We start from the raw sequence: 25,908 nt of genomic DNA, 5'->3' as shown, positions 1-25,908 counted from the left end.
TTGTGCTGAGTACAGCTGCACATGAAATTGGAAACTTTCTAATGCAGATTTCTAGGAGACAAAAAATGACATAACTGTGGCTTCTAAATTCCATTTGTCCAGCAAGTTTTCAAATGTTTTATCTACAAAGCTATTTTTATAGGCTAAAATCGGCTTTTCCTTTTGAAGTTGGTTCAAGTCACATAGGTTTTCTTAATTTTTTCCCCAGCCGATGTTATATAATAAAAAACGAATTTTTAAAAAAGAACTGCAATCCGCTATTTCAGATTGCAACTTAACTATTTAAAAGCCGACATAAATTCGTTTTCTGAACTACTGTATGAAATTGTGGTCAAAATATTTAAATTGTTATTTTCAATAACAAAAAATATTTACTCATATGTACATGCGATACATAAATTTAACAAAAAATTAAATTCAGTGTTATGTTGGGTGGGCTGCTGAGTATTAAATTGATGATGGCCAACTGATATTCCCCAGCTGAGTTGGTTTTTATTATTAATGACTGGTTTTGCAAATTTGAATCTATTTTGATTCTACTAATTACCTTATGAATATTTTCACATAGAAATCATTTGGTATTAATACCAGCATAATCTTGAACTAACTAATATTTATTATTCCAGGACACATTCCTAAATAATTGCTAAGCCTAACATTTTGCAACCTGCGGCCTCAAAATGGAATTAATTTTAGCCTTCGTAGGTACAAAAGATGGCCGCCACTATACAAAATGATTTTTAATCAGTTGAAAGAGCTCCTACTTAAGACATCAGAAACGTTTTTACTAGATATTACCGCAAGTTTGTTATCAACAGTTCCTTTTTTTTTTTTTTTTTTTTTGACAAGACGGAATTTTTATCATGTAGTAAAAAATTACCACAAAGTCGTCATGAAATAAATATAGTGAAAATAGTGACTCTGTTTTCAGGAGTTGAAAAGCTTTTAAAACGGTAAGGCGCAGCTTACTAATTAGAACTTTATTACGTAAAACTTTAAATTTTGTACGATTTTATTAAACATGTCATTAAGGTTGTTATAATCTGACAGCGTATTTTATTTGATTTATCTCTTCGAAGTTTCAAAGAGCCCAGGCCACCACTTTAAGAAGTATAAAGCATTAAGGAACCCTGCAACATTAAAGATGTTCTAAGGAAATATGTAATACACCATACATTGCTTCAAAAATATCCTGCAGAACCCACAGGTATGTAACAAAAATACGAGCCATTTTTCCTTAGAAAGCATAAAGGCGTCCCTCTCTTAGACAGATTGTCCCTCGTGTGTTATACTCAAGTGCCTTTTAAGTAAGCAGGATTGTTTGCAGTTACTTGTGTACCGCTTATTGATCTAGTCTATAATTCAAAGTTGTTGTGATCATGTATGTTAGTGATTGTTCATTAGGTATTACATGTGTTTACATAAAAGCAAACTGTTGCTGCACAACTAGATCTGCATGTCACATATAGATTGCAATTCCTTACAGTTCTGAATATGGTACTTTAATTCTGTATACGTGGTTGTTCTAAATATCTTATCATTCTGATTATTTCTTCGTTACACTTCATCTGCTCTATACATTTGATGGTGCAGGGCCAATACTCATCTTTGAACAAGAGAATGCGAGATCGCATATTGCTAACATTGTGATACGTTTCCTCAATGCAGGCGGCTTATAATACTGCCTTCGTCGGCATGGTTTTTGGATCTCTTCCGAACTGAAAACGTCTGGTTAATGATTGCGGAAATCTGGCATAATAACATTCGCCAGCCAAATACAACAGATGAACTCTGGCATGGAATTGAAGCTTCGTGGAATTCACTAACTGTAATTATTGTAAAAAGCCTGTCTAATTCCATGCCTGTACAAAAATTGCTATGATGTCAGAAGCGGACTGATTTCTGTACGTGCCGTATTTCAAAATTGCCTGAACTTTTAAAGATTCCATCGTTATAAATGCATTTATAAAACAAATATGATTCTTCTCATTGCTTTCCTTCATGGTACAGACATTTTACTGGCTAGTAGTGTAATTATCAAGATGCTTCATAAGTGGAAAAAATTTACTTTCGAAGTCTCAACTTTATTATGGGAACGGATTGACAAAATGAACCATTAGATACTACTCTTATACTCATCTGCGTTAATTTACTTTGGCAATTATTTAAAAAACTATTACATGTATTTACATTATTTTAAAAATGTAATTAATATTCGCACAATCTTGCTTTTATTCCAAACATAAGATTAATTATTTGATTTGTTTGAGCTAAGCCCGCGTGGGCTATCTGCCAAAAGGAGGAAATACCTGTAGAGACATTAGGATTTTTTGGAAGCAGGTAAGTTGAAAAATTAGCACCGCCTTCGCCGGGAATCGAACCACTGACCTCTGGAATACTGGCCCAGCGTGCAGAACCACTACATCACAAAGGCACGCTGCTACGAAAGTGGGAGAAATACCTTATATGCCTTCGTGGAGAAGATTCTAATTGAAACAGGCCCGTATCCAAGCTACACATTGGAAGAAACGTTCATGCAGCCAGCCCGTTCGCCTGGAATCGAAAGCAAGTCGAAGTATCAGAGTTCAGCGACTTAAGCGCTCGGCCGCTGGTAATCTTCCGAGCGTCATAAAAAGTACTGCAAATGCAATAAATAGTACCCGCTTGATGCTGCTTTGAATAATGTGATTTTTACGGATCCTTAAAAACTCTCTAAATTTGTTATAATTCTTTATTTATAACGCTATTACCCTCGGACACCAAAATGGCACTAAATTTGAGAAAAGTAATTATTGTCGAATTGATTGAATATTATCAACTTCCGGTAAATAGTATCTATTTTAAATTAACGAATGATTTCGTTGGTTTAACGCGTAAAGAATTTCCAGCTATCAAATTGGATCGTAGTTTTTATTTGATGCTTCACGTCAATATTATATGAAGAAATCTTATCATGGTGAGTAAAGGTATAAGTATTTCTTTGCATACGGTTGTTTTTCCAGGCGTATCATAGAATGTCATTTAGCAAATAACCATGAGTCTTTCTGTTTGACACAACAGAAATCGTAAAACTGTCACGCTCTCTCATGAAAATTTCTAACTTGACATAACGCGGACATTTGCTACGTCATAAACTTTACTCAAAGGCCATATAGTTTGTCGCTGATCATTCCTCGCAAAGAATTTACGAATAACATTCCGTTTGGGAATGGAAAAGAAATTTTTATTCTCAGTATAGTGAGAAGCAAATATTGAACTGGATGGACGCAAATCTTTTCCCTTCTTGTGAGTTTTGGCCTACCTTCCAAACATATAGAATTTTTGTTCCAGATTTAAATTGTTTCTATAACTACCGAAAGAAAAAGCTTAAAAAATCGTAAGATAGGATTTTATTGTTTATCAATCGGTAGTAAAATGCTGCAGAAACAAGTTACAAATACATTACAATAATTATGAAAAAGCTGGTCTGAGCAAATGGTACAGATGGGGTAGATCAGTCACGTATAAAGTCTGCAGAGGTGCTTTAAACGGAAATTTTAACTTCTGAAATTGTCTGAAAGCCATTTAATAAATGAAAGCAATAAATAAACTGATCATTAAAATGTATGTTTTTTCAGTTTCATGGAAATGTTTTATTATATCATATTTTAACAACAGCACGAAATCCACCTATGAATTTATTATACTTTGATATTTTTACCTGTATATTCTTATGTTCTTGTTAGTATCAAAAAACAAAATGAAATTAACAAATAACCTCACTTTATAATAAACAACAAATAACTTTAATATGTCTGCATTTCCTTAAAATTTTATTCAGATATAGCAGCATCTTCGCCGTTCATGTCTTTCTTACGGTCTTTTTGACTTTTTAATTAAAACCCTTAATTCATTATTACAAACTGTTAGAGGAAAAAATTTGCTGCAGAAGCCAGAATTCAGATCCGATACGTAGATCCTCCGATTTCAGTGTATGAAAAAAAGAGACGCAGTTGCTGCTCGTGCGAATTTTTCGGTGCAATGGATTGGCTTATGCCTACATAATGTGCAACAGCTTACCCTATATATAATGTGTAAAATTAGTAGTGCATTAAATATGTAATAATTTGAAGTTTTTTTTTAGTTTGTGTAATAAGATTTATTTGTAAATATTTTGAGGTAATCTTAGACTATTTTTTATGTGTTTTTAGATGCTGGGCTTTACCTGCTGGTGTTTATGAATGGATTATTAATGGACCGAATTTGCTCAGCTTGCTAGTATGTACATGTCTTTGGAAATGTAGAGTAATATTCTGTTATCTATTTACGTTGTTTTATATATATCCTGTGTGATTGATTCTTCACTCTCTAATCTGAGCACTTCTTGATTTATGATTTTTTTCACTGTAAGACAGTTTCATACATAAGATGCTGCAGAAACAAGTTACAAATACATTACAATAATTATGAAACAATTATTACAAAATTCTCGCCTCTGAAAGTGTATTGAAGAGTATGGGTAGGGAGAAATGAACTTGTATTTAAAAGGGTCAACCATATATCAATTTAATGTAATGAAGAAAATCTACATGAAAGATAATTAAGTATTCTAAATACAGTATTTTTAAGATAAATTAAGTAAAATTATTTTCTCCTGAATGTAATGGTAAAAGGAATAAAAGGTAAATTTAGGATAATTAAAGGTACCTAACTACTTAATTAACTATATGTTTGTGACTGCTCACCTTCAGAAATTAGCTTTACGTGTTGGCGAGTCATCATTTTTCCTTAATTCTTATTAAGGACACAAAAGAATTCAAAAAGTTAACATAAAACTTTATTTTTCACAACTTGTGGAAGGTAACTTAAAATAATACTTTCTGGATTGCAGGTTTCCCAGAGCTGTGTTTGGAGAAGGGGCAAGTAAACGAAAATAATAAAAAAAGTATTCGCTTTTGTGGCGTAGTCACTCTCAGTTATTTACGCCTTCTGGAACTTTACGGCAGAGGTCTCTTTCTGGTGGCCCGAAGCAATTGTTTGAGCCTCAAATACATTTCAGTCATGCATATCATTAGAGATAAATTTGCCGCCCAAATGGTATAGTAGTTAGCGTCGCTAACTGCCGTTAACGGCCCGTGTTCGAATTCCGGAGAAGGCATGGATGTTTGTAAATGTACAGTGTCGGTGCGGCCTGCCGACACTCTAAATATGCGGCGAGCCGAAAGTCCTCTCGTGTGGTTTGGCGGAAGAGGAAGGGGGTGAGAGACCCTTGGAGCCGTCCCATCTAGGAGTGCTCTCCATAAAAATTGGGGGCAAAACTAAGCCAAATCGTACTGTCACCTGTTAGTTGCTCAAGGCTGTGTCCAACTACAGGCGTAATCTTCCGCTCCTTGCCACGAGGAATTTCGTGGGATTGTGCTGACTATGTCAGACAAGTGAGCATAAGTAACAACAACAGAGACGAACATACTTGACAGATATGGCAGTCTTGTCGGCTGTCTCTAGGGCAGCAAAAGGTGTTTTTTTTTTTTTTTTTTTTTTTTTTTTTTTTTTTTTTTTTTTTTACATTTTTACATTTTTACACTTTTTTGGCTTTAAGTTCCCATCCACTGGAAAACTGAGCCCTCAATTTCGGAATCTTTAGAGAGGATAAATAAATGAATAAATAGAGTTTAAGAAAATAAATAAATAACGTAAAACGTTAAAATATAGCTGGCAAATATCACAAAAGAATTAGATTCCAGGTATTAAAAACTTAATATATAATATTTATCTGTATTTATCCATCATTCGTCCCTTGCTTCTGAATCAGTATCAAAATTCGTTTGTTCAACAAACTGTCCATCCATTGGAAGAACATTTTTAATACAATTTAGTTTACTAATAATATAATATCTGCGTATCAGTATTTATACACCGCTTGCTTTTGAATCGATATCAAATTCGGAGTTCGGTGGATTACCTTTAGATTGGACGTTAGACTAACCGTTAATCTTATTACCAGCATCATAATCTACGGTCTTCTCGCGCTGGCTTCTATCTTGCTAACATGTAGTCCGTCATACGTCTTTCTTTTCAACTAACATTGTTGTTGTATATATTCGAAATAACGCTTGATAAAGAGCTCGCTTAATTTAATTAAGGGGACGGTGGACTTATTAAAAATTAGTTTTTCAAGTTTTTGTGTTTTCAACAAGAAATTTTATACATATACATATTATAACATCATTTTATAAAATATATGTTCAAAATTTCAATTTATTTTAAATTAAAATTTTTTAAAACAAATAATTAATTATTTTAATTAGAGATTTAAAATGCTCCTTGCGCACTAATTTTCTATATGTTTTCCTAATTTTGCCTTTTAGTTAGTTATAAAGACTTGACAAAAGCTTTAGTGTATTCTTTATTTAATATGATGAATCAGAAATTTTTAAAAGGGATTTTTGTGAACTTAAACCCAGTTTTCGGAAAAATGTCACCATTTGTTAAACATTACTACAAGCTTCTTAATAACCTCATATCCAAAAATGCATACATAGATGTACTGTAACATACTGTAACATATAACAAGATAGTTTTTTCCAAATATCATTCATTTTTAACTAAAAATGAGACGCATGGAGTATTTTCAAGACATACGAACTGCGAAAAAATTTGTTTGAGAAAACCGAATTTAAAAGTTTTTCTTCAAACTTACCTTTAATACATGGTTATGAAAAACAGCAAATTAACTTTAAATATGAATATGTAAACACTAGATAACATTTTCATATCATTTAACTAATTTTAATCTCATAATATTAAATATGAAAAAAATAAACATATCGCAAATTGGTATGTGATTCGAAGTTATAGGTAGAAAAAATTTATGAATTATATCCAGTGACACTTTTAAGATTCACCCGCATAATATGTTTTACCATCATTTGTTACATTTACAGTATCTTTTAATGTTTTACAATATTTTTTACTATTTCTGTTTTCTTTTTTACCAAGCAGGTAAACTTCTCTTTTTGCTTTGATTCAATCGACGTTAATCACGCTTTTTTGCAACGAGTAGGGACAACGAGTTTATTTCCTCCTGTTCTACGCGTATAGCATTCTACAAAATTTAAAGGGCAAAGTTTGCGTTGCTTACACATTTTAAATACTTGTAACTTCTTTAAAAATTGTAATATTTGAACTCGGTTTTTTGCATACGATGTAGTTACGTATATGGAATATAACGAGAGTAAAAAAAATATATATATATATATATATATTGGTTAATTTTCAGCTATTTTAAAGCCCACCGTTCCCTTAAATATGTATGTATTTAAATAATGTTAGCCCAAAAATAAAGAATTGTATCAACATGTCATAATTGCATCTTCGTCTTTATGCGCCAACTCCCGCATCCTGTAATTGTGGTTCCTTTCTCGGATGTTGGAGGATATTTAGAGGATCTCATGCTTATCTCCAAGTGAAAGTGTGTTAGAAGTCAACGATTAGGCTGAACTGTGATTCATTTTTGAAGAGAGCGAGCTTTCACTAATGCTTGGTCAATATTCTGTGCACCATGCTATACGGATTCTCTTGAACGATGACAGTAGGTCTTATTCAAACAGATCTCTCTCACATACCTTCTGGAAACAAAAACCCTTGACATTCATCTTCTATGACCGCATAGAGATAACTAGATTTCTGAAAAGCTATTTCCTTATTGTTACGCCTCGTTGAAACTGACAAAAATCCATCTTTATGGTTTATCGACCTTATCCACGCCTTTATTTTCTACATTACGGTGTTCTTAAACTGTTTCCCTAGGTTGCACGCGAAACTAGGCACTACAGTCAAGTCTCCAGCAATCTGCATCTGAGACTGTTCTGCTTCCAGTTCCTCGACGATTATCTGCCCCCTTTCCTTCATCCGAAGGTTGGTGGATGAGGGACTGGTTCAAAAGCAGAGACTGCTCCTTTTAACTGTCCACTTTTGAACCACGTCAAATATTTCACAAAAAAGGGGGGGAAGGAAAAGAAACCATGAAGGTCGCCAAGAAAAGTGAACGAATGTGCAGAAAATGTTATCTGCACTTTTAACGACCTTCCTCTAAATACTCCGCTTATACTATACACTTGTGTACTCTTACATATGCGAAACGAAAGATTTGCTTTCTGTTTGGAAACACAATTTATACCTTTTGTTAAGTATTTTTTGAAAAAGTCGCCAAAATACTCCAATTGTCTTAATTTGAAACACTAGTATACTACATAGCTGTTTTTAATTCGCCACCTAAAGGATCATCTATCGAAAGAATCATTCTCTTCAAAAATCGTTTTTCATCATCTGTATGATTTTGATCATTTGCCATCCTGATCTGTTATAGTCGTTAGCGATGCTGGCTGCCTTATCGTTGGTACCGGGTTCAAACCCTGGATGTTTATAAATGTATATTGGCTGAGCGTCACATAAACACCTAAAATATTGGCAAGCCAGAAGTTTTGTCGAGTGGTTTGGTGGCAGGATCAGAAGGGTGGAAAACCTTTGGATCTGTTTCTCGTGATGTTCTCCATCAAAACTAAGGCAGAGTTGCTCAGTTACAGCCATGGGATTATACCTGTATGATCAATGGTAAAATTCTGGTGTCTCACCCACTTCTTCCTGTACCTATATTCTTAAGTACATATTTTGCGTATATCTTCATTTCCAGTGTCATTCTCAGTGTTATAGCTTGTCGTTAAGAACATACTTCATCGTAAGTGTTTCAAGAGTGACGAATTCAATTCTGCTGTTAGACTGTAGGTCATTTATGCGCAAGAAAGGTGCGTTGTTATATTAGAGACTTATTATTATGTGCTACATAGCATCACAAAAACAAGCTTTTATTACATTAATTAGTTGTCCCAGATCTGGCGAATTATAAAGAAAAAAAGTCGTAAGAAACTCGCTAGAAAAGCCTCATCTTTTCATGAAAACATAATCCGCACCTAAGTTTTGAGCTTCGAAGATTATTCTAACAATAAGGGTTTTAATTTTCTATTATTTTTCAGACCAAATTCAGGAAAAAAGCAAGTATAGTATAGTCAAATTCAGAAAAAACGCCTACTTCAGCAAAGCGCTATAAAGTCTAGTTCACAATGCAAATTAAATTTAAGTGAAGATTTGTGATGACTATTATCATTTAGCCTTGACAGACAATTATAACTGCAAAGTTAATTTATAACAGCATTAGAAATACACCTAAGAATATACTGCTTTTTCTCTTCAGTAACAATCTTTACAGTCGAAACTGAAATTACTCCAAACCCGTTATGCAACTCCTCATACTTTGGAAGTCATACTGCGAATATCGACTATCTTATCTTCAGAATGTTTCAAATTACTACTTTTAAATATTTAAATATTTTACTTTTGTTATAATATTTAATTGTCAAATCTTTTTTTGTCATCTATTTTGAATCTAATTTAACAACAAGTCTTCTTGTAGTCTGTAAGTATTAATTTGTTATGAATGTTTCGCTTAACATGTGATTCATTTTTGTAGCTTCCACTTATATTCTAAATTTCAACGAGATATATTTAAAAAAGTAATTATTTTAAAAATCTTTACTCATAGGTCAATCTATTCTTCCTCTGCCACATAATCTGTATTCTTGTCACGAAACTACGTGCTACTCATGCGAATGAACCAAGTCAATACAGGTATGTCAAAATAGTACCTGTGCTAATACTATTATTTCCACGTAAATTTGTCAGAAAAACTTTTTTGTTATTTTGAAAATTAGCATTAAATTCCACCAGTGTGTGCTTTCCTATTAATTAGCACTTCCATAGAAAGGTGCTAGATCAATCTGCCAAATTTGTATGGGAACCAATGATTTTATTAATTTCCCTAAATGATTTTAAAAATTAATTGCGGTTTAAATGCGCTTAAAAAATAATATGAATATAAAAAAATTCTTTAAACATATTTTTTCCAACATGCTACCTTCATTAACTTTTAACCACATTATATCTTATGAGTGTATTACTTGTATTAAAGCACTAACCTTCATAATCAAATGTATATATGATGCACTTCATTTAAGTTTTTCAAATTTATATATTTCATCGTTCCAAACTCTTTAACTCTTTATTTAACTCTTTGTAAAACTTATGTATTTACTTCATGCATTCAGCTGTTTCTCGCAAGCTACCCGCTTTGCTAATTAAAAGAAAATCGTTCAATTATTGATTATTGAAAGCCTTCAAAGCAACATTGGGGATTTTTCCCGGTTTTCATTGAAACCTGAGTGGTGTTACTAATAGGAAAATGTAACCTATTGTTTAACTTTTTACTGATAATTCCTCTGTGAAAAAATCATTTCCACCATACAGAATATGTTAGATCGATCATCTTTAACGAAGTTTACCATCATACCATCCAGTTACCATATATAACTTCAAAAATTAAATACAAAAGAACTTCTCACCGACAAAAGTGCATAGCAATGATTCGGAGTAATGTTGGAATCCAATCTTGCACGTAACTACTTCTAAAAACTGTACAAATATTTACAGGATGATTCAAAAATATAGCTACACATTTGATCGCATAGTGTGATGATTATTATGACTACAGTAAAGATCGTATCACACAGTTTAAAGCATTACGAAAGAACAGCTCTATAGAGCAATTTTTCCGCTTTGTCACACAATTTGAAACGGCCAATCACTGCGGATCGTTTTGGGACTTTGTAAAGGGGAAACTACTTTACCAATACAAATTATGGTTGATGATGAGGGATTCGATGCTGATAGCTCATTGGTTGTTGAAAATGCACAGTTTTTTTGCGAAAGAAAGGAAAAAATCGTGCTCCTTTCTTTCAGCAACGCAAGTAGAAAAATTGTCTGAAACAGTTGTTCGTCTGAAATAAAAAACGGATGTATGATACCAGCCTTATAGATTTAGAGCCAGTTCATCAAATTTAAAAACAATGCACAATACCAGCAGACTAGTGCTTTTTCCGAATCCTTCCACAATTATTATTCATGTTGCTTCATCTGTTAACTGCGAATCACTCTAGAACAGTGTTTCTTAACCTTTTTGGCACAATGAACCACTTTAAAAATTTTAAATATGTCACGGACCCCTCTGCGAAAAATAATTGCTTAAACATAATTTATTACAAAATATATTCTGTTTTATTATTTAATTATTTTAATATTTTTATTTCAATAGTATAAAAAATTTGAAGAAATTAAAATTTTTAATGTGAAGGCTGTTGCTGCTTTTCCTTGATTAACAGATTGAATTGAGGGATGGTTTTCGACAAAGCAACGCGCATATCATGTTCGACATTCAGTCTATTTCGATGTTTTGTTCATAACGTTGCGCGCCTCCAACTTGCACGCAACCAAGAGGTGACTGTGAAAACTTGTATAAAAGATAGGGCCTTGTGAAGGGTTTAAGTCCCTTTTTATTCAACGTAATAAATTACAATTGCGTCCTCTTGACGCTTACAGACTGTGCCAACTTGGCAGTCAAATAAAAATAATAACCTGAAAAGAAAGTAAAGACAAGATTCTAACTACGAGGCTCTCTAAAATAACTAACTCACCGCGTTTTACAATACCGCTGCTAATTCAGCAGACTTGAAGCTCACTGGAACAATTACCACTACTTCCCGCCAAGCACATAGGCCGCAACGCGGGGTTCTTCAATTCTCGCTAACTACCTCCGCGCTCGCTAAGTAAGAATATCTCACCGAACTTGTTTCCTTCCTATTTAAATCAGAATACTTCCGCTGATAATTTAAATGCTTGCGCGTTCTACTCAAATTTATATATTCTGGCATTGGCAGTTCCAGGGGAAAGTAAGGCTTGACAGGAAAGATAGTTTAAACTTAAAATAAATGTTAGTTAAAATAAATATAAACCCTACATTTGCCGCTGCCAGAATTTGGAAAACTTGGAAGCAGGTCCTACAAACGACCTGTTGTAAGTTTCTCTAATTCTGAACTAACTGGCGAGAACCTCGTTTACACAAAAAAAAAAAAAAAAAAAATATTATGTAACAATTATACTAAAATTCTGTTGCTCGTTACAAACAGCAACTTTTCCTGGACTTCATCAATCAATCTTGGTCTTTCCTTCCAGCATCTGGAAGGAATAAGTATCAGTATCTTTCTACATACATTATAATTTACACTTTCTTGACACAATAAATTTTTGTTTTTAAACGATTCGTTTTTTTTAGTTATTGCTTACTTCACATTCATTCAATTTTTCAAGCATTAATTTAACTTTACCCTGGCTCTCCACCGTGTGTGGTGTCAAACGGGAATATTCGTGTTTTAGTCTTACAACACTTCCCCTAACCACCATGATTTGTTAGAATTCAACGACCAAATAGACACACCTTACTCGACATTCTACAACTCAATGAGCTACTTTAATATTCTTAAAAATTCAAATGTAGGTGGAGAACCCTACAAAACACATTCATTCTAACTTCCCCCTCATTCATCTTTAAACATGCAGGCTTTCGCTCTAAAGCATGACTTTATCTAAAATTTACTACTTAAATTTTGACTTCATTGCTTTTAAGCATTCACTTTTAGCATCTACAATTTTATGCTTCTAGACTAAATTCTACTTTTACATAACCTTCAAGTATTTACATACATTTACAAATTTTTAATACATATGCTTTTTACAATTTACCATAAAATGAATAAGAGAAAATAAATTTTTACTTTACTCATTTTTCGCCAAGCTGGCGGCACTGAAAGTAAAATTCTTATTAATACAAGAATACGAAGTTATTTTTATCTTCGGCCAAATTTTGGCTTTAACATAACAGAATTAGTCTTTCGACCAACAGAAAATGCTTGTTTTTAGCTTTTACACTTAAAGAAAATAATACTTTTGCTTTAGCTAAATAAAGTAAAACAAAACTAAGTCTCAACCGAGACATATTGACTTTCGTCAAAACATAGAACTTCGTACTTATGCATAACATTTCGGAACAAAAGAGGAAAAAAAATTATAGAAGGTTTTAACTTATCTTTGAGTTTTCGATGCTTGAAACTCCGTCATCCGTTTTTGACAAAATTGATCCCAAGTTAGAGGTTTCATGGATGTCAATCTTCTCCTTATTGATCTCCGAGTGTCGTCCACGTTGCTTTTTCTTTTGCGTCCTCTACATGCTGGCCTCTTGACGGAGTAATCGTCTGGTTGTTGGCCTTTGCGTTTCTGCCTGGGACGGCTGGTCTTGACGTCCTCCGGTCTGGAGTCCTTCTTGAATTTCTTCTGTTCCTCGTATTTTTGTGCCTCCTGCTGGCGTTTCAGTTTCCGGACCGGCGGCCTTGCTGGCACCTGACTCTGTGGCCGTGTGCGCGTTCTCCTTGATGTGTAATTTCTCCTGCTATCCTTTGTAGGTGGTGTTTTTCTCTTTACCACGGTTTCTTTACCCGGTTCATCTGTATTTTTGTTTTTCTTAAACGCCGGAGTTTGAAAATCATTTTTTCTTTTTGATACCGACGTCCGGGTTGTAGAAGTGCTAGGTCTCTCTTCAGTTCTCTGTTTCTTGGGTGGTGGAATAGTTGTTGTAGTCTCTGATTCTTCTACTTCGTTTAGACTTGAGTCCTGCAAGAAACTTTTAAGGATTTCAAAATCATTTGGATTATAGTATTTTTTCACCTGGTCGGGACTTGCTTTACAGGTTTCCCCTCTGTCGTTCTTAAGATATAAGACTACCCCTTTGATTTCCTGAATTACATAGGGGCCTTCAAACTTTGGAGCTAGCTTTGCCATAAAATTGTCTGGGGCACTTGATAAAGAAAATTTCCGCTTCAATACTTTATCCCCAACTTTAAAATCTGCTTCACGGCGTTTTCTATCATAGTAAAGTTTCTGCCTATTTCTTGCCGTATCCGAGGTTTTAAGCGCCTGATCAATTAGCTTTTGCACATCTTGTTGTTTAAACTCATGCTCTCTTTGTTCCACAAAGAATAATTTATCTAAAGGCGTAATTAACTTTCTGCCTAAAAATAATTCTGCTGGAGTTTTTCCCGTAGTATCATGATGTGCCGTTCTTAAAGCATAAGCTAATTCATTTATGTAGCCATCCCAGCGCTTGTGATGTGTGCTAACGTAACTGCGAATTATTTTTACAATGTTTTTATTAACTCTTTCTGCTATGTTAGCCTGTGGTCTATACGGAACCATTTTGATATGGCGTATGCCAAGTCCATTGCATATGTTTTCAAATATTTGACTAATGAATTGTTTTCCGTTATCGCTAATGACTTTTATCGGTGCACCGTATTTTAAAATGTATCTGTGTAAGAATGCATCTGCGACTGTTTTGGCTGACGCGCGTTTAAGTGGAACAATTTCTATCCATTTTGAAAAATGATCTACTATTACTAAAAGAAAACGATTTTTATTTAACTCGCTCTGGGGGAAGGGACCAAGGAGATCTATGCCTAAAATTCTATGTAGCGCGAATGCTATTTAAGTATCCTTTTTAAAGTTTTTCTGACCCCTAGGTGGCCCGCTGTTTTTTTTTCGTGCAACTCCTTCAAAATGCTTAATCGAAGCGAGGCTGGGATGACTGGCTTATACTCAAGATTTTCGTTTGTTGTTTTCGTATAGAATAATAAATTATCTATTATTTCATAGTTTTTTGCTCTATTTCTTATCGCATCGATATCTGTATGCTCAAAGCTTTCGGGGTCTTTCAAATAAGCATAGATATTTCCAAATTCAGGATCAGCTTTCAGTTCAGTAATAACCGTATCTCTAGAATCTAAAATTTTTGAAGTCAACACAGCGCATTTAAGTTCATTTCCTTCGTCGTCCAGTTTTATACGAGAAAGTGCGTCAGCTACATTGTTTTCCTTACCCGGTTTATATTTTATTGTGATATTATATTCTTGGAGTTTTAAAGCCCATCTTATTAACCTGGGCGTTAGGTTTTTTCCCGAGTAAAGTCTACCAACAGCCGCATGATCCGAAAAGACTGTTACTGGCGATTTGCCGAAATAAACTCGAAATTTGTGTACAGCCATTAATACGGCTAATGTTTCTCTTTCTGTAGCTGTATAATTCCTTTGTGTCTGATTCAATGTTTTACTAAAAAATGCCAGCGGATGGTTATTTTGCATAAGAATCGCACTAACCGCATAGTCTGACGCATCTGCTGCAATTTCCAGGTCCCCCTCAGGGAATTTTAAAACAGGGGCATTAATAAGCGCTTCTTTTAATCTTTCAAAAGCTGTGTTAGCTTCCGCTGTCCACGTAAATTTACTCTTTTTTCTTTTGATTACTAAGAGTGGTTCAACAATATTAGCGAAATCTTTTATGAAAGATCGATAGTAAGAACATAATCCAAGGAAAGACGAAAGTTTCTTGGCGGTGTTGGGCGGTGGGAAATTCTTAATAGCTTTTATTTTTGAATCTTGCGTTTCTATACCCTTTTGCGAAATTTTATAACCGAGATATTTAAGTTCTTTAGTTGCGAACTTGCATTTTGAGGCGTTAATTGTAAGACCGGCCTCTTTTAATAATTTAAAAACTTGTTCGAGGTCATTAATGTGTTGTTCCAACGTACTACTCGTTATAATTATATCATCTAGATAAATTAAAGTTGATTTTCCTAGGACAGGCTTTAGAACAATGTCCATAGCTCTCTGGAATGTTGATGGGGCCCCACACAACCCAAAGGGCATGCGTAAAAATGCATAAGTGCCCGATTTTGTTATAAACGCGGTTTTGTGTATATCTTCGGGTCTCATAGCTATTTGATAGTAGCCAGACGTTAAGTCCAAAGTAGACATATATCTTGTCGATTTGATCTGTCTAATGATCTCGTCTATAACCGGCAAAGGGTAAACTGGAAATTTAGTAATGCTATTTAGTTTTCTGTAATCAATAGCAAACCTCCAAGCCCTTTTATCCGAAGGAGGAAACTCGTTCTTTTTCCTACATAGTACGACTGGACTCGCGTACTCACTATTTATGGGCGTTATTATTTTATTCTTTAACATCTCCTGAATATGTTCTTCGATGATTAGGTCTTTTTGTTTATCATAACGATACGGATTAGTCCTACAAGGTTTTTCGGCATTTAATTGAATCTTATGAGTCACGATTTGGCAGTTTCCTGGTTTTTCTGAAAACAAATGAGAAAAATTACTCACCACTTGCTGTATTGCTTTACTTTCCTGGTCATTCAAATGGCTAAGGTCCAATTCAGGTGTCTCCACAGGTTCCACCACCCTCTGGTCCATCTCCAACACCACGGAACTATCTTGAAAATTTAATTTGGCCCTCGCGGCCCTTAAAAAGTCCATACCTAAAATAAGAGAGTGTTGTAGGTCTTTCACCACAAAAATTAATACTTTGAGATTTTCCTCTTTTACCTGTAAGTTTAATGATAATTTCCCAATGCAGTGACATGTTTTTCCTTGCGCTGCTATAATTTCCGTATTTCTGGTTTTAAATAGTCGTATCCTATAAAAATTCTTTTTGAAGAACTTTTCACTCATAAAATTTCCTTCTGCTCCTGTATCGATGAGGGCTTCTACTGGTACATCGCCAACCAGGACTTGTATAATTGGTAGCTGTGAGTTTTTTACGATGACCGTGTTTAAATGTCTATTTGAGGGTTTTTTTAAAACTTCCGGGGTCTGGACCCTCCCTTTCACAGGCCCCTCTAGTCGTTTAAAGCTTTCCTTTCAATCTGTGTCTTCCGGGTACGCGGATGTTTATTTTCAAATTTTCTTTTTGGGCCTTGACCTTCGAGTTTCGATGCGTTAGCTTGATAGTTCTTTCCCCCATACGAGCGATTTCCATTTCTGGTTTCCTCCTTCCTTCGGGTACTTTGAGAATATGTTTCCCCTCTCGCTTTTTCCGCGATTCTGCGATTTTGAAACTTCACCGCCAATTCGAAGAGTTCCTGCAATGTTCTTGGGTTTCTAATTTCAAAGTAGTCTTGGACAGCGGGTAACAATCTTGGTAATATTATTTCAATTATCTCCGCATCGGATTTTTTTCCCATACAGCATATCCGTTAGCTTGATTTTTCGTAAAATAAAGTCCGTCAATTCTGCTGTATCCCGTTGATAGAAACTATATAGCTCGGCTTCCAGCCGTGCGCGATCTTTCACTATGGGGAAGGCCTTTACTAACCATTTTTTGAAATTTTCAAATGTATACGTCGGGCTTCCAAATTCACCTAGAAGAAATTTCCCTATATTTTTCCACCATAGCGCGGCCTGTCCTCTTAGTGCTGATGTGGCGATGGCAACTTTTTGTCTTTCAGGCACAGGGTAGAGCTGAAAGTGGTTTTCTAGACCTTCTAAAAATACCGCCACCGAATTTTTTCCGTCGAAATGGACGTTTGGCTTGATTGATGCTCTCAAAGTCTGGACCAGGCATCCAAATCCTTCTAACTGAGTTGTCATTTCTTGGTGTTGTCCAGCGGCTTCCATCCAGTTTTCGGCCATTTCAGTTCGATAAGTGTTCGGGCGCCAATATAACGTTGCGCGCCTCCAACTTGCACGCAACCAAGAGGTGACTGTGAAAACTTGTATAAAAGATAGGGCCTTGTGAAGTGTTTAAGTCCCTTTTTATTCAACGTAATAAATTACAACTGCGTCCTCTTGACGCTTACAGACTGTGCCAACTTGGCAGTCAAATAAAAATAATAACCTGAAAAGAAAGTAAAGACAAGATTCTAACTACGAGGCTCTCTAAAATAACTAACTCACCGCGTTTTACAATACCGCTGCTAATTCAGCAGACTTGAAGCTCACTGGAACAATTACCACTACTTCCCGCCAAGCACATAGGCCGCAACGCGGGGTTCTTCAATTCTCGCTAACTACCTCCGCGCTCGCTAAGTAAGAATATCTCACCGAACTTGTTTCCTTCCTATTTAAATCAGAATACTTCCGCTGATAATTTGAATGCTTGCGCGTTCTACTCAAATTTACATATTCTGGCATTGGCAGTTCCAGGGGAAAGTAAGGCTTGACAGGAAAGATAGTTTAAACTTAAAATAAATGTTAGTTAAAATAAATATAAACCCTACATGTTTTTATTGTGACAAGTGTGGAAAATCCCGCTTCGCAAAGATATACTGTAGCAAACGGAATAATGGCTGCCATAGAACGTTTTACAAGCAATGGATAGGCTTCTCTTAAAGAAGACCAAAACTCTCCAAGAGTTTTTGAATCCAAATCCATTTTTAACAAGGACTTTGTTTTCAAATCAATTAGCTCATATTTGGCAAGGTTCATGTCATCGATACAGTCAATATCCCAAAGAAAAGGATTACGAATCCACAACTCATCTTTTATATTTATTCCATCCGAATTGAAATATTTTTCAAATGAAACTTGAAGTACTTCCAGGTGTTCACAGATTTCATTTTTCAAGTTATTCAATAACAAACTATCTTTCCGAGATCCATTTTCAAAAAGCACTTCGCCCAACATTTGAAAGTTTGCACATATCCCATTTTGAATTCTAATTTTCTAAAGTGACATTTTCAATAAGAATGCCTGTAGTTTCTCAGTGGCATCCATAATTGTTATAGCAGGCCCTTGAATTGAAAGACATATATCGTTCATGTGATTAAAAATGTCTGCCAGGTAAGCCAATTTACATATAAAATCTTTCTTTCTTGAAATATTCGAAGAGTGAGTTATCGTTTTCTTCTAAAAAAAGTGATACTTCTGTCTTCAGCATGAAAATTCGTTTCAAAACCTGCCCTCATGACAGCCAGCGCACTTCCGTGTGGTAAAGAAGTACCTCATGTTCTGCGTTCATTTCTTGACACAGTGTTTTAAAAAGACGATGATTAAGAGCTCTACTTCTAATAAAATTCACAGTTTTAATAACTATTGACAATACTTCTTTTACGCTGGTTGGAAGAGTTTTTGTAGCCAGTGCATGTCTATGTAAAAAACAATGTGTAACAATAACATTAGGAGCCTCTTTTTTTACCAAATGGGCAAAACCAGATTTATTGCCAAGCATCGCAGGTGCTCCATCCGTACAAAGTGAATGAAGTTTTTGTTTCCAGTCGAAGTCGTGTTTGGAAAAGAAAACATTTAAAATCGCTAAAACATCAACTGCCTTTGTAGTTTGCAAAAGAGGCTCACAAAATAAGAATTCTTCTTTGATAGTATCAGCAGACACGTAGCGAACAAAAACAAGAAGTTGACTACAATTCGAGATGTCTGTAATTTCATCCAGTTGCATACTAAAGGAAAATGGCGATGCTTTCAATTCATCGATGATCTGTTTCAAGATATTGCAAGAAATTTCAACTATTCTTGAATGTATCACATCTTTGGACAATGGAATAGCCTTAAGTTTTTTTCTCTGTTCCAGTCCACAAACTAATTCAACTATTTCCAGCGCACATGGCTTAATTAATGTCTCTCCAATAGTATGCGGTTTCTTACTTTTGGCAATACGATATGCAACTCTGAAAGATGCCTCAACCAAAGGTTTTTGTGAAATACCAAATCCAAGTTTGGTTAATGTTCCAGATTTCGAAAACTGGGCTTTCTCCTTTATAAAAAATTCTAGATCTTTAGATGCATTTTCAGGATGAAGAGATTTGAGATGCTTTATCAATTTTGCCGGTTTCATACTGGCGTTTGCCAAAGCTTTTTCACATAGAAAGCATTGTGGCTTTTCAACACCGTCCGATTCCTTCATGCAGCAGAATCCATATTTTACATAATTTTCATCATACTTCCTTTTTTTTGGACATTTTGGGCTACCAAAAAAATCAAATAATCAAATGAAACATTAAGACCAAATATTAAGACACAAAAAAACACTTGAAAAAAATACTTTAATTAAAACTTATGAAAAAGTAAAACAAATATTTCATTTTAAAAATTTGCAAGAACTTTGCGGAACTGATTTTAACGTCACTTTATTTCCAAGTGAAGTAAAATTCAAAGGCTACTTTGTGTTTCTAAAAATTTCAAATTTTATATGGTTTGCGAATGTTCTTTTCCTCGTATTGTGGAGGTCTCTATTATTGGGAAACGGCAGACAGACGGCTTACAGAGATTGCCCGTGACAAAAAAAAAAAAAAAAAAAAAAAAAAAAATTTAAATATTGATGCAAACATTTTAAAAATTAGGAGCAATCGGCGGACCCCCAAAATATGACCCATGGACCCCCAAGAAGTCCATGAACCACAGGTTAAGAAACACTGCTCTAGAAGGTTTTCTTTTCTGGATGTTTTCTGCTACTAACAGTTGTTTTCGCCATTCTACCATTATTGACAACAGAAATTCTGTGTTCCATCATATCTCTCCAGTTTCAATGCCTCATGATCATTTTGGTATACAGTTGCCAATGTTGTACTTCTAATCTCTGTTACATCATTAGCGCCATCTTGGCAGATAATGTAATGTCAGGCATGTGAATTTTATTTGAAATGAAGTTTCAAGTTTAACACTCCTTTCAGCAGTTCTCTTTACAATGTATAGTGACATAATATATTTATTTCAAACTTAAAACCTATTCATCACTATTCTACTCGTATTAAAACGGTTCTAAATTCGACATCTGATTTATTTCATGAAAGCTTCCGCTTGAAAGGAAGTCCAATAAAAATGCATTCAGTTATACCTTCTTAAAATGTAGAAGCATACACGAATATTAATGATATTTTTCTCCAAATAAATTTCCCTATATTTCCGATAAAGTTATAAGGTATTTCCTCTCTCCTTCCAGCACGCCTTTATGGTGTAACGGTAGCACACTCGGCGCGTATTCGAACTGCCCGTATTTGAAAGGTCCAGATTCGACTCCCGGCTTAGGGCATTGCTCATTTTTCACATAGTCCTGTTTCAAAAAACCCACCGACTCAGTGTAATATCTAGCCTGAACGGTGGGTTTTCAAAAAAAAAAAACCGTTCAGGCTAGATATTAATTAATATTTCTGTTCCAAGATTCAAGCTACTAGCTTGCAGTAAGCCACAGATATATGAAACGGCAGATATTGAGACATGAATGCATTTTTTAACGAAACGACATGTACGGGGAATGAGTTTTGGATGTTCTGGTTGAAGAATCGACAGCATAAATCCTTCATAAAATAATAATCCAGTTGTTAATATAATGAAACAGAAATCGAATGACATTGATATAATTTTCTTTGTGCAGGAAAGCCGTTCGTGCAACCCTGGTGCTCGTTCCACTTTTTGGTTTGCACTTCTGCCTCGCGATTTACAGACCAGAGTCAGACAAGTGTGGTTTTAAGGAAGCTTATGCGTATTTTAACTATGCCATGGATGGATTACAGGTATCCTTTTCATCCAATTAGTAGTATAAATTCTACTCTTGCTCACCAAATAAACAAAATATTATTTTTTTATTGAAAATCATTTATGTATTTCTGCAAACAATGAACTGGATGTGATGCTAAAAACAATGATTTAAACAAGAGCTGATGATGTTAGTTGACTGATTGTTTTAATCTTTCTCCATTATTTTATTTCCAGTGTTATTATAAATACAACTTTTGAGGAGAATCCACAATTTATACAGTGTTACTTAAGTAGGTTAAGTCAAACACATTTGAACATGTCCAAAAAAATTAATAAAAAACTATTCGTAACTTATGGATAATATTTACAACAAGTAAAATATTATCCATAAGTTTACATTTAAAATTTTATATTTTTGATTACTATCAAATCTTGCATTTTCTTCAGCACTTGAAAGCACTTACGAAACTTAAAAGTGTGGTAGTTAGAAATTACAGAAAAGCACTTAAAGCTTTATTAAATGAAGAAAGGACTTTGCAGAGAACTTCTTATGGGAGTTTGGCTTCCATGGATTAAAAGAGGAGAGCAAAACTCTGAAAACAACATAAATCTAAATTCCAAATAACTCTTCTCATACTTTACGAATGTACTTTTTCTTCGAAAAACTACCAAAATCTCTAGATGTGCCTTTGGCATTAGCATCACTGATGTTAATATCATAATTACACTAGACTCTGTACTATTAACACTGCCTGAATTAAGAATATAACACGCTTCTTTCTTTTCAAAGCTCCGGTCCGAAGGCAGTTTTGCATTACGTATAAGGGAACTATGTAACAGGAATAGCGACTAACTTATATTATATAAGAAAGATTTCAAATATCTACACAATTACTGCACTGACAGACAAGCGGGAAATCCACAAAGCGTATAATTTCTTATAAGTTACCTGTGGCTGCAAAAATAGTAACAGGAAAGTATTCCAATATGAATTTCTGAATCTGATTTCCCTGGATTTTAAAACGGGCAGAGTCTAAAACTTCTCCCATCGTAATCTTGAAAAACACAAATGAAAAATTTAATGCAGAAACATGCTCGATTTTCAAAGAGTAAATATGCAGTTTATTGGTGTACGTGACAGTTTAGTCCATCTCCAAAACTATAACATGAAACACATCAAAAATCGTAAACACATGAAAAGAAGGTTCGGTACTTCGATGCATTGGGATCAACTAGGATGATATCCGACTGGGTTACAGATGCTTCGCTAAATGTTCAGCGAAAGGATGGCGAGAAGCACCACAGTTACAGTGCTTCAAATCGCTCTTTTGTTGCTAAGGCTAGAGTGGAGAGAACATAAGTATGGTAACGTGAAATAAATTTCATAAAGTGGCCAAACTTGGGAGAAAAACTGATAGATGATTGTCATATGTCATTTTCAGATTTTGAAGCTTTCAGCTAGAATGTGGCATACACAGTTAATGTGAATTTCATTGTTTACTTTTTGGAAATTTTGGAGGACCACGAGGTCGAGGGTCACAGACTAAGAAACCCTGCAATAAACTATACAATGATCACTTGGAATACATAATAAGAAAGATATGTTATAAGTATGTTTTGTTTTTAAAATTTAGAAAATATAACTTGCTTTAAATTTTCCTAATTTTCAAATTACCTTTGTTTTTTTTTTTTTTTTTTTTTTTTTTTTTTTTTTTTGTTGTTGTTGTTGTTGTTGTTGTTGTTGTTGTTTTTTTTAAGCTTAGCTAACAGTAATTATGTAAACTTTATCGGTAGGTGTGGCATATTTTTTCTCTTTTTCAGGGTTTTATGGTTGCTGTTATATTTTGTTACTTGAATGGAGAAGTAAGTAGGATAATATTTTTGACATTAAAATATTATAATTAGCTTTCACATTAAAATTGATTTTAAAGAATAATAAATCCGTCAAATTTTTTCATGCTTTTCTTAACTGGTTTTCAGATTTCTCTGTGGCATTTGTTGAGTTATAGTATTACGTAACTAATCTAAAATCTACAACAAAATTCTAAATAAGCACACAAATGTAAAACATCTTTATTATTTTAACTATTTAACAGAAACTTCTATTAAACATAAGAGTATCTGAAATTTGATATGTTTTACTAACACTTTACAACAGCAGGTTATAAGGTATTTCTCTCACTTTCCTAGCTTGCCTTCGTGGTGTAGTGGTTCTGCATGCTGGGCCGGTATTCCAGAGGTACGTGGTTCGATTCCCGGCGAAGGCGGTTTGCTAATTTTGCATCTCTTCGGCTTCCAAAAAATCTTAATGTCTCTACAGTGGCGCCCGAACTAAAAAAAGGGTTTGGATGATGATTCTCCTCACCCAGGATTTGGCGATTGGGTCCCCTAAAAAAAACCCCAGTCGTTCTTTAAAAAGAGAAGTATATAAGGTATTTCTCCTATTTTCCTAGCGTGCCTTCGTGTTGTAGTGGTTCTGCACGCTGGGCCGGTATTCCAGAGGTCCGTGGTTCGATTCCCGGCGAAGGCGGTTTGCTAATTTTTCATCTCTTCGGCTTCCGAAAAATCCTAATGTCTCTACAAGGTGACTTTACTGTGATTGCAGGCTTGCTAATTACTGATTTTTTTGCACAGAAAAATATATTTATAAACATGTTCGCATGTGTGTGTGATGTAAGAGGCTGATTTATTGTATTTTAAAATAATGTATCAGTTTCATTGCTTAGATATTTTTACAATTTAGTGTGATCTGCTACTTAGACAATTAGCAAACACGTAGAGAAATAAGCAAATAAAATAATAAACAAATACGATCCCTAAAGCTTAAAAAAAGCGTGAAATTTTGCACTTTTGTGAGTTATAATTGAGGGAGAAAAGGTATTTTTCTTCAGTTGCTGCTTATTTCTGTATCAGTTTGAGACCTCTACCCATTCAGAACTACTATCGCATTGATATTATTGATATTAAAGAGTAATATATCATGAGAATAGAGATGGGACGTTCGCGTTATCATGAGCCATGGATGTATGGCAAGAGGCAAATATCAGATGTTTTCTAAAGGAAGGAAGTGGAACTGATAATAAATGACAGCACCTATAAATACAGAAAATAAATAATCAATTTCATGTACGTGAAGAAAAGAAGAATCTCTACTTGATCAGAAAAGGAATTTAGCACTTTTTACGAAATAAAGTTATGAATTATATTATGGTACTTACACTAAGAAGTTAAATGTCAGGGGAACAACAGCTGAAGTACAACTAAATTTTTCTTGTTCTAAAACTTGCCGTCCGTGTACAAATTTTACACGACTCACGAATACCTTTCCCTTAAATTAATTAGCATTATTGTAACATTTATTATTATGATAAGAATTTGAAGAAAAAGTTTAAGATTTTAATCATTTTCAGTCCAATTTTACATTATTTTCATTACCATTAAAAACAAACGTTAGTATCGCCCCAGAAAATCTACAAATGAAGCTAATTAATTTACACTATCTATCTCATTCGAAGATACAAATTTGATTAATTTTTTATTTGTGCTTCTGAAAAAAAGACCTGTAATCCTCAGTTACAATTTTTTGCAGTAAGAATAATCGATTTGTTTGGAAATATATTTATAGGTGAACTCTTTTTTCCTCTGTTGATGGTTAATAAAGGAAAAAAACCAGATTGACTGATGAACATTTAAGATTCGTGATGAAGATAGTAGGTGTAATTTTATCAAAATCAAAATCCATCAGGGTTGTAGCTGAAAGTTGTAGTAAAAAATCTGATGTATACACCACATGACTTCCTTGTACGGTATATTAAATTATACGCATTTTTTCCTGTATTTCATTTAAACTTATTTGGATTGAATTAAATCTACTTCGCCGACAGCCCATAAACCACAATAGAATAAATGCATTCTTTAAAATTCACTCTATTTGTTTACCACAGCGACATTCTGGCGCTAGGTTCACTTAACAATATTACATTTCGTTCATATTATAACTCAGAATGCACAAAATTTATATCATTTAAAGAATTATCTAATCGTTGCCACATGTTCTATTCAAATACTATAATAAAGCTAGAACGATGTATAAAAGAAATTAAGCAAACAAAGCAAAAAAGAAACAGTTTTTCACAGACGATTGAGTATTTCTCATTCAATTAATTCAGTTCTCACTTCGAGACAAGGCAAAAATACATAAAAACTCAAAATATCTGTATTAAAAATTACGAAGTAAATCTGAAACACTTATTTCCTCGAAAAAATTCCAGAAAGAATTAAGCATGATTTAATTCGCAATAATAAAAGAAGGTGTTATCTTTGTTATTGGGAAGCTTACTTTCTCTAGATTGGCAACAAATCTACTATTCTGTTGTTTCAAATGTAAACAAGCAATGGCCGACATGGCAAAAATTATTAGGCTTAGCGGCACTTAAACAACTTTAAAATTGTTGATAATTCTAAAAATATTACATGCAGATTTACTAAAGGCAAAAAAGCCTTAACCGGAAGATGAGAACAACATAATTCCATCATTTTTAAAGCAAAAAATGTACAATTTGCAAACATATAAGAGTAAAGAAACTGTGATTACTGAGCCGGGTAACAGAGTGGATATATATATAAATATATTTATATAGGTTTGGTGCGGCCG

The 25,908-nt window shown here is 34.2% G+C and overlaps 1 protein-coding gene across 6 annotated transcripts in view; it reads left to right on the top strand.

Moving 5' to 3' along the window:
• The window catches only part of LOC118181341 (calcitonin gene-related peptide type 1 receptor-like), a 174,816-nt gene that overhangs the window by 143,655 nt on the left and 5,253 nt on the right, over positions 1-25,908 (top strand). For 5 of the 6 annotated variants that reach the window (XM_035350463.2, XM_085822459.1, XM_085822458.1 and 2 more), the window contains 4 exons: positions 4,191-4,257; positions 9,578-9,663; positions 21,151-21,289; positions 23,076-23,117. In XM_035350463.2, coding sequence (XP_035206354.1) covers positions 4,191-4,257; positions 9,578-9,663; positions 21,151-21,289; positions 23,076-23,117 — 334 coding nt within the window. The remainder of the gene's footprint in view (positions 1-4,190; positions 4,258-9,577; positions 9,664-21,150; positions 21,290-23,075; positions 23,118-25,908) is intronic. The other variant, XM_035350468.2, reaches the window with a different exon arrangement.

This window comes from Stegodyphus dumicola, chromosome 8 (assembly GCF_044657685.1).
Source record: "Stegodyphus dumicola isolate Sdum_Otavi_A_Nest chromosome 8, ASM4465768v1".
In the NCBI taxonomy this organism is placed as follows: domain Eukaryota; kingdom Metazoa; phylum Arthropoda; class Arachnida; order Araneae; family Eresidae; genus Stegodyphus; species Stegodyphus dumicola.
The sequence above is the reverse complement of the archived record's forward strand: the minus strand, read 5'-3'. Positions and strand labels throughout refer to the sequence as shown.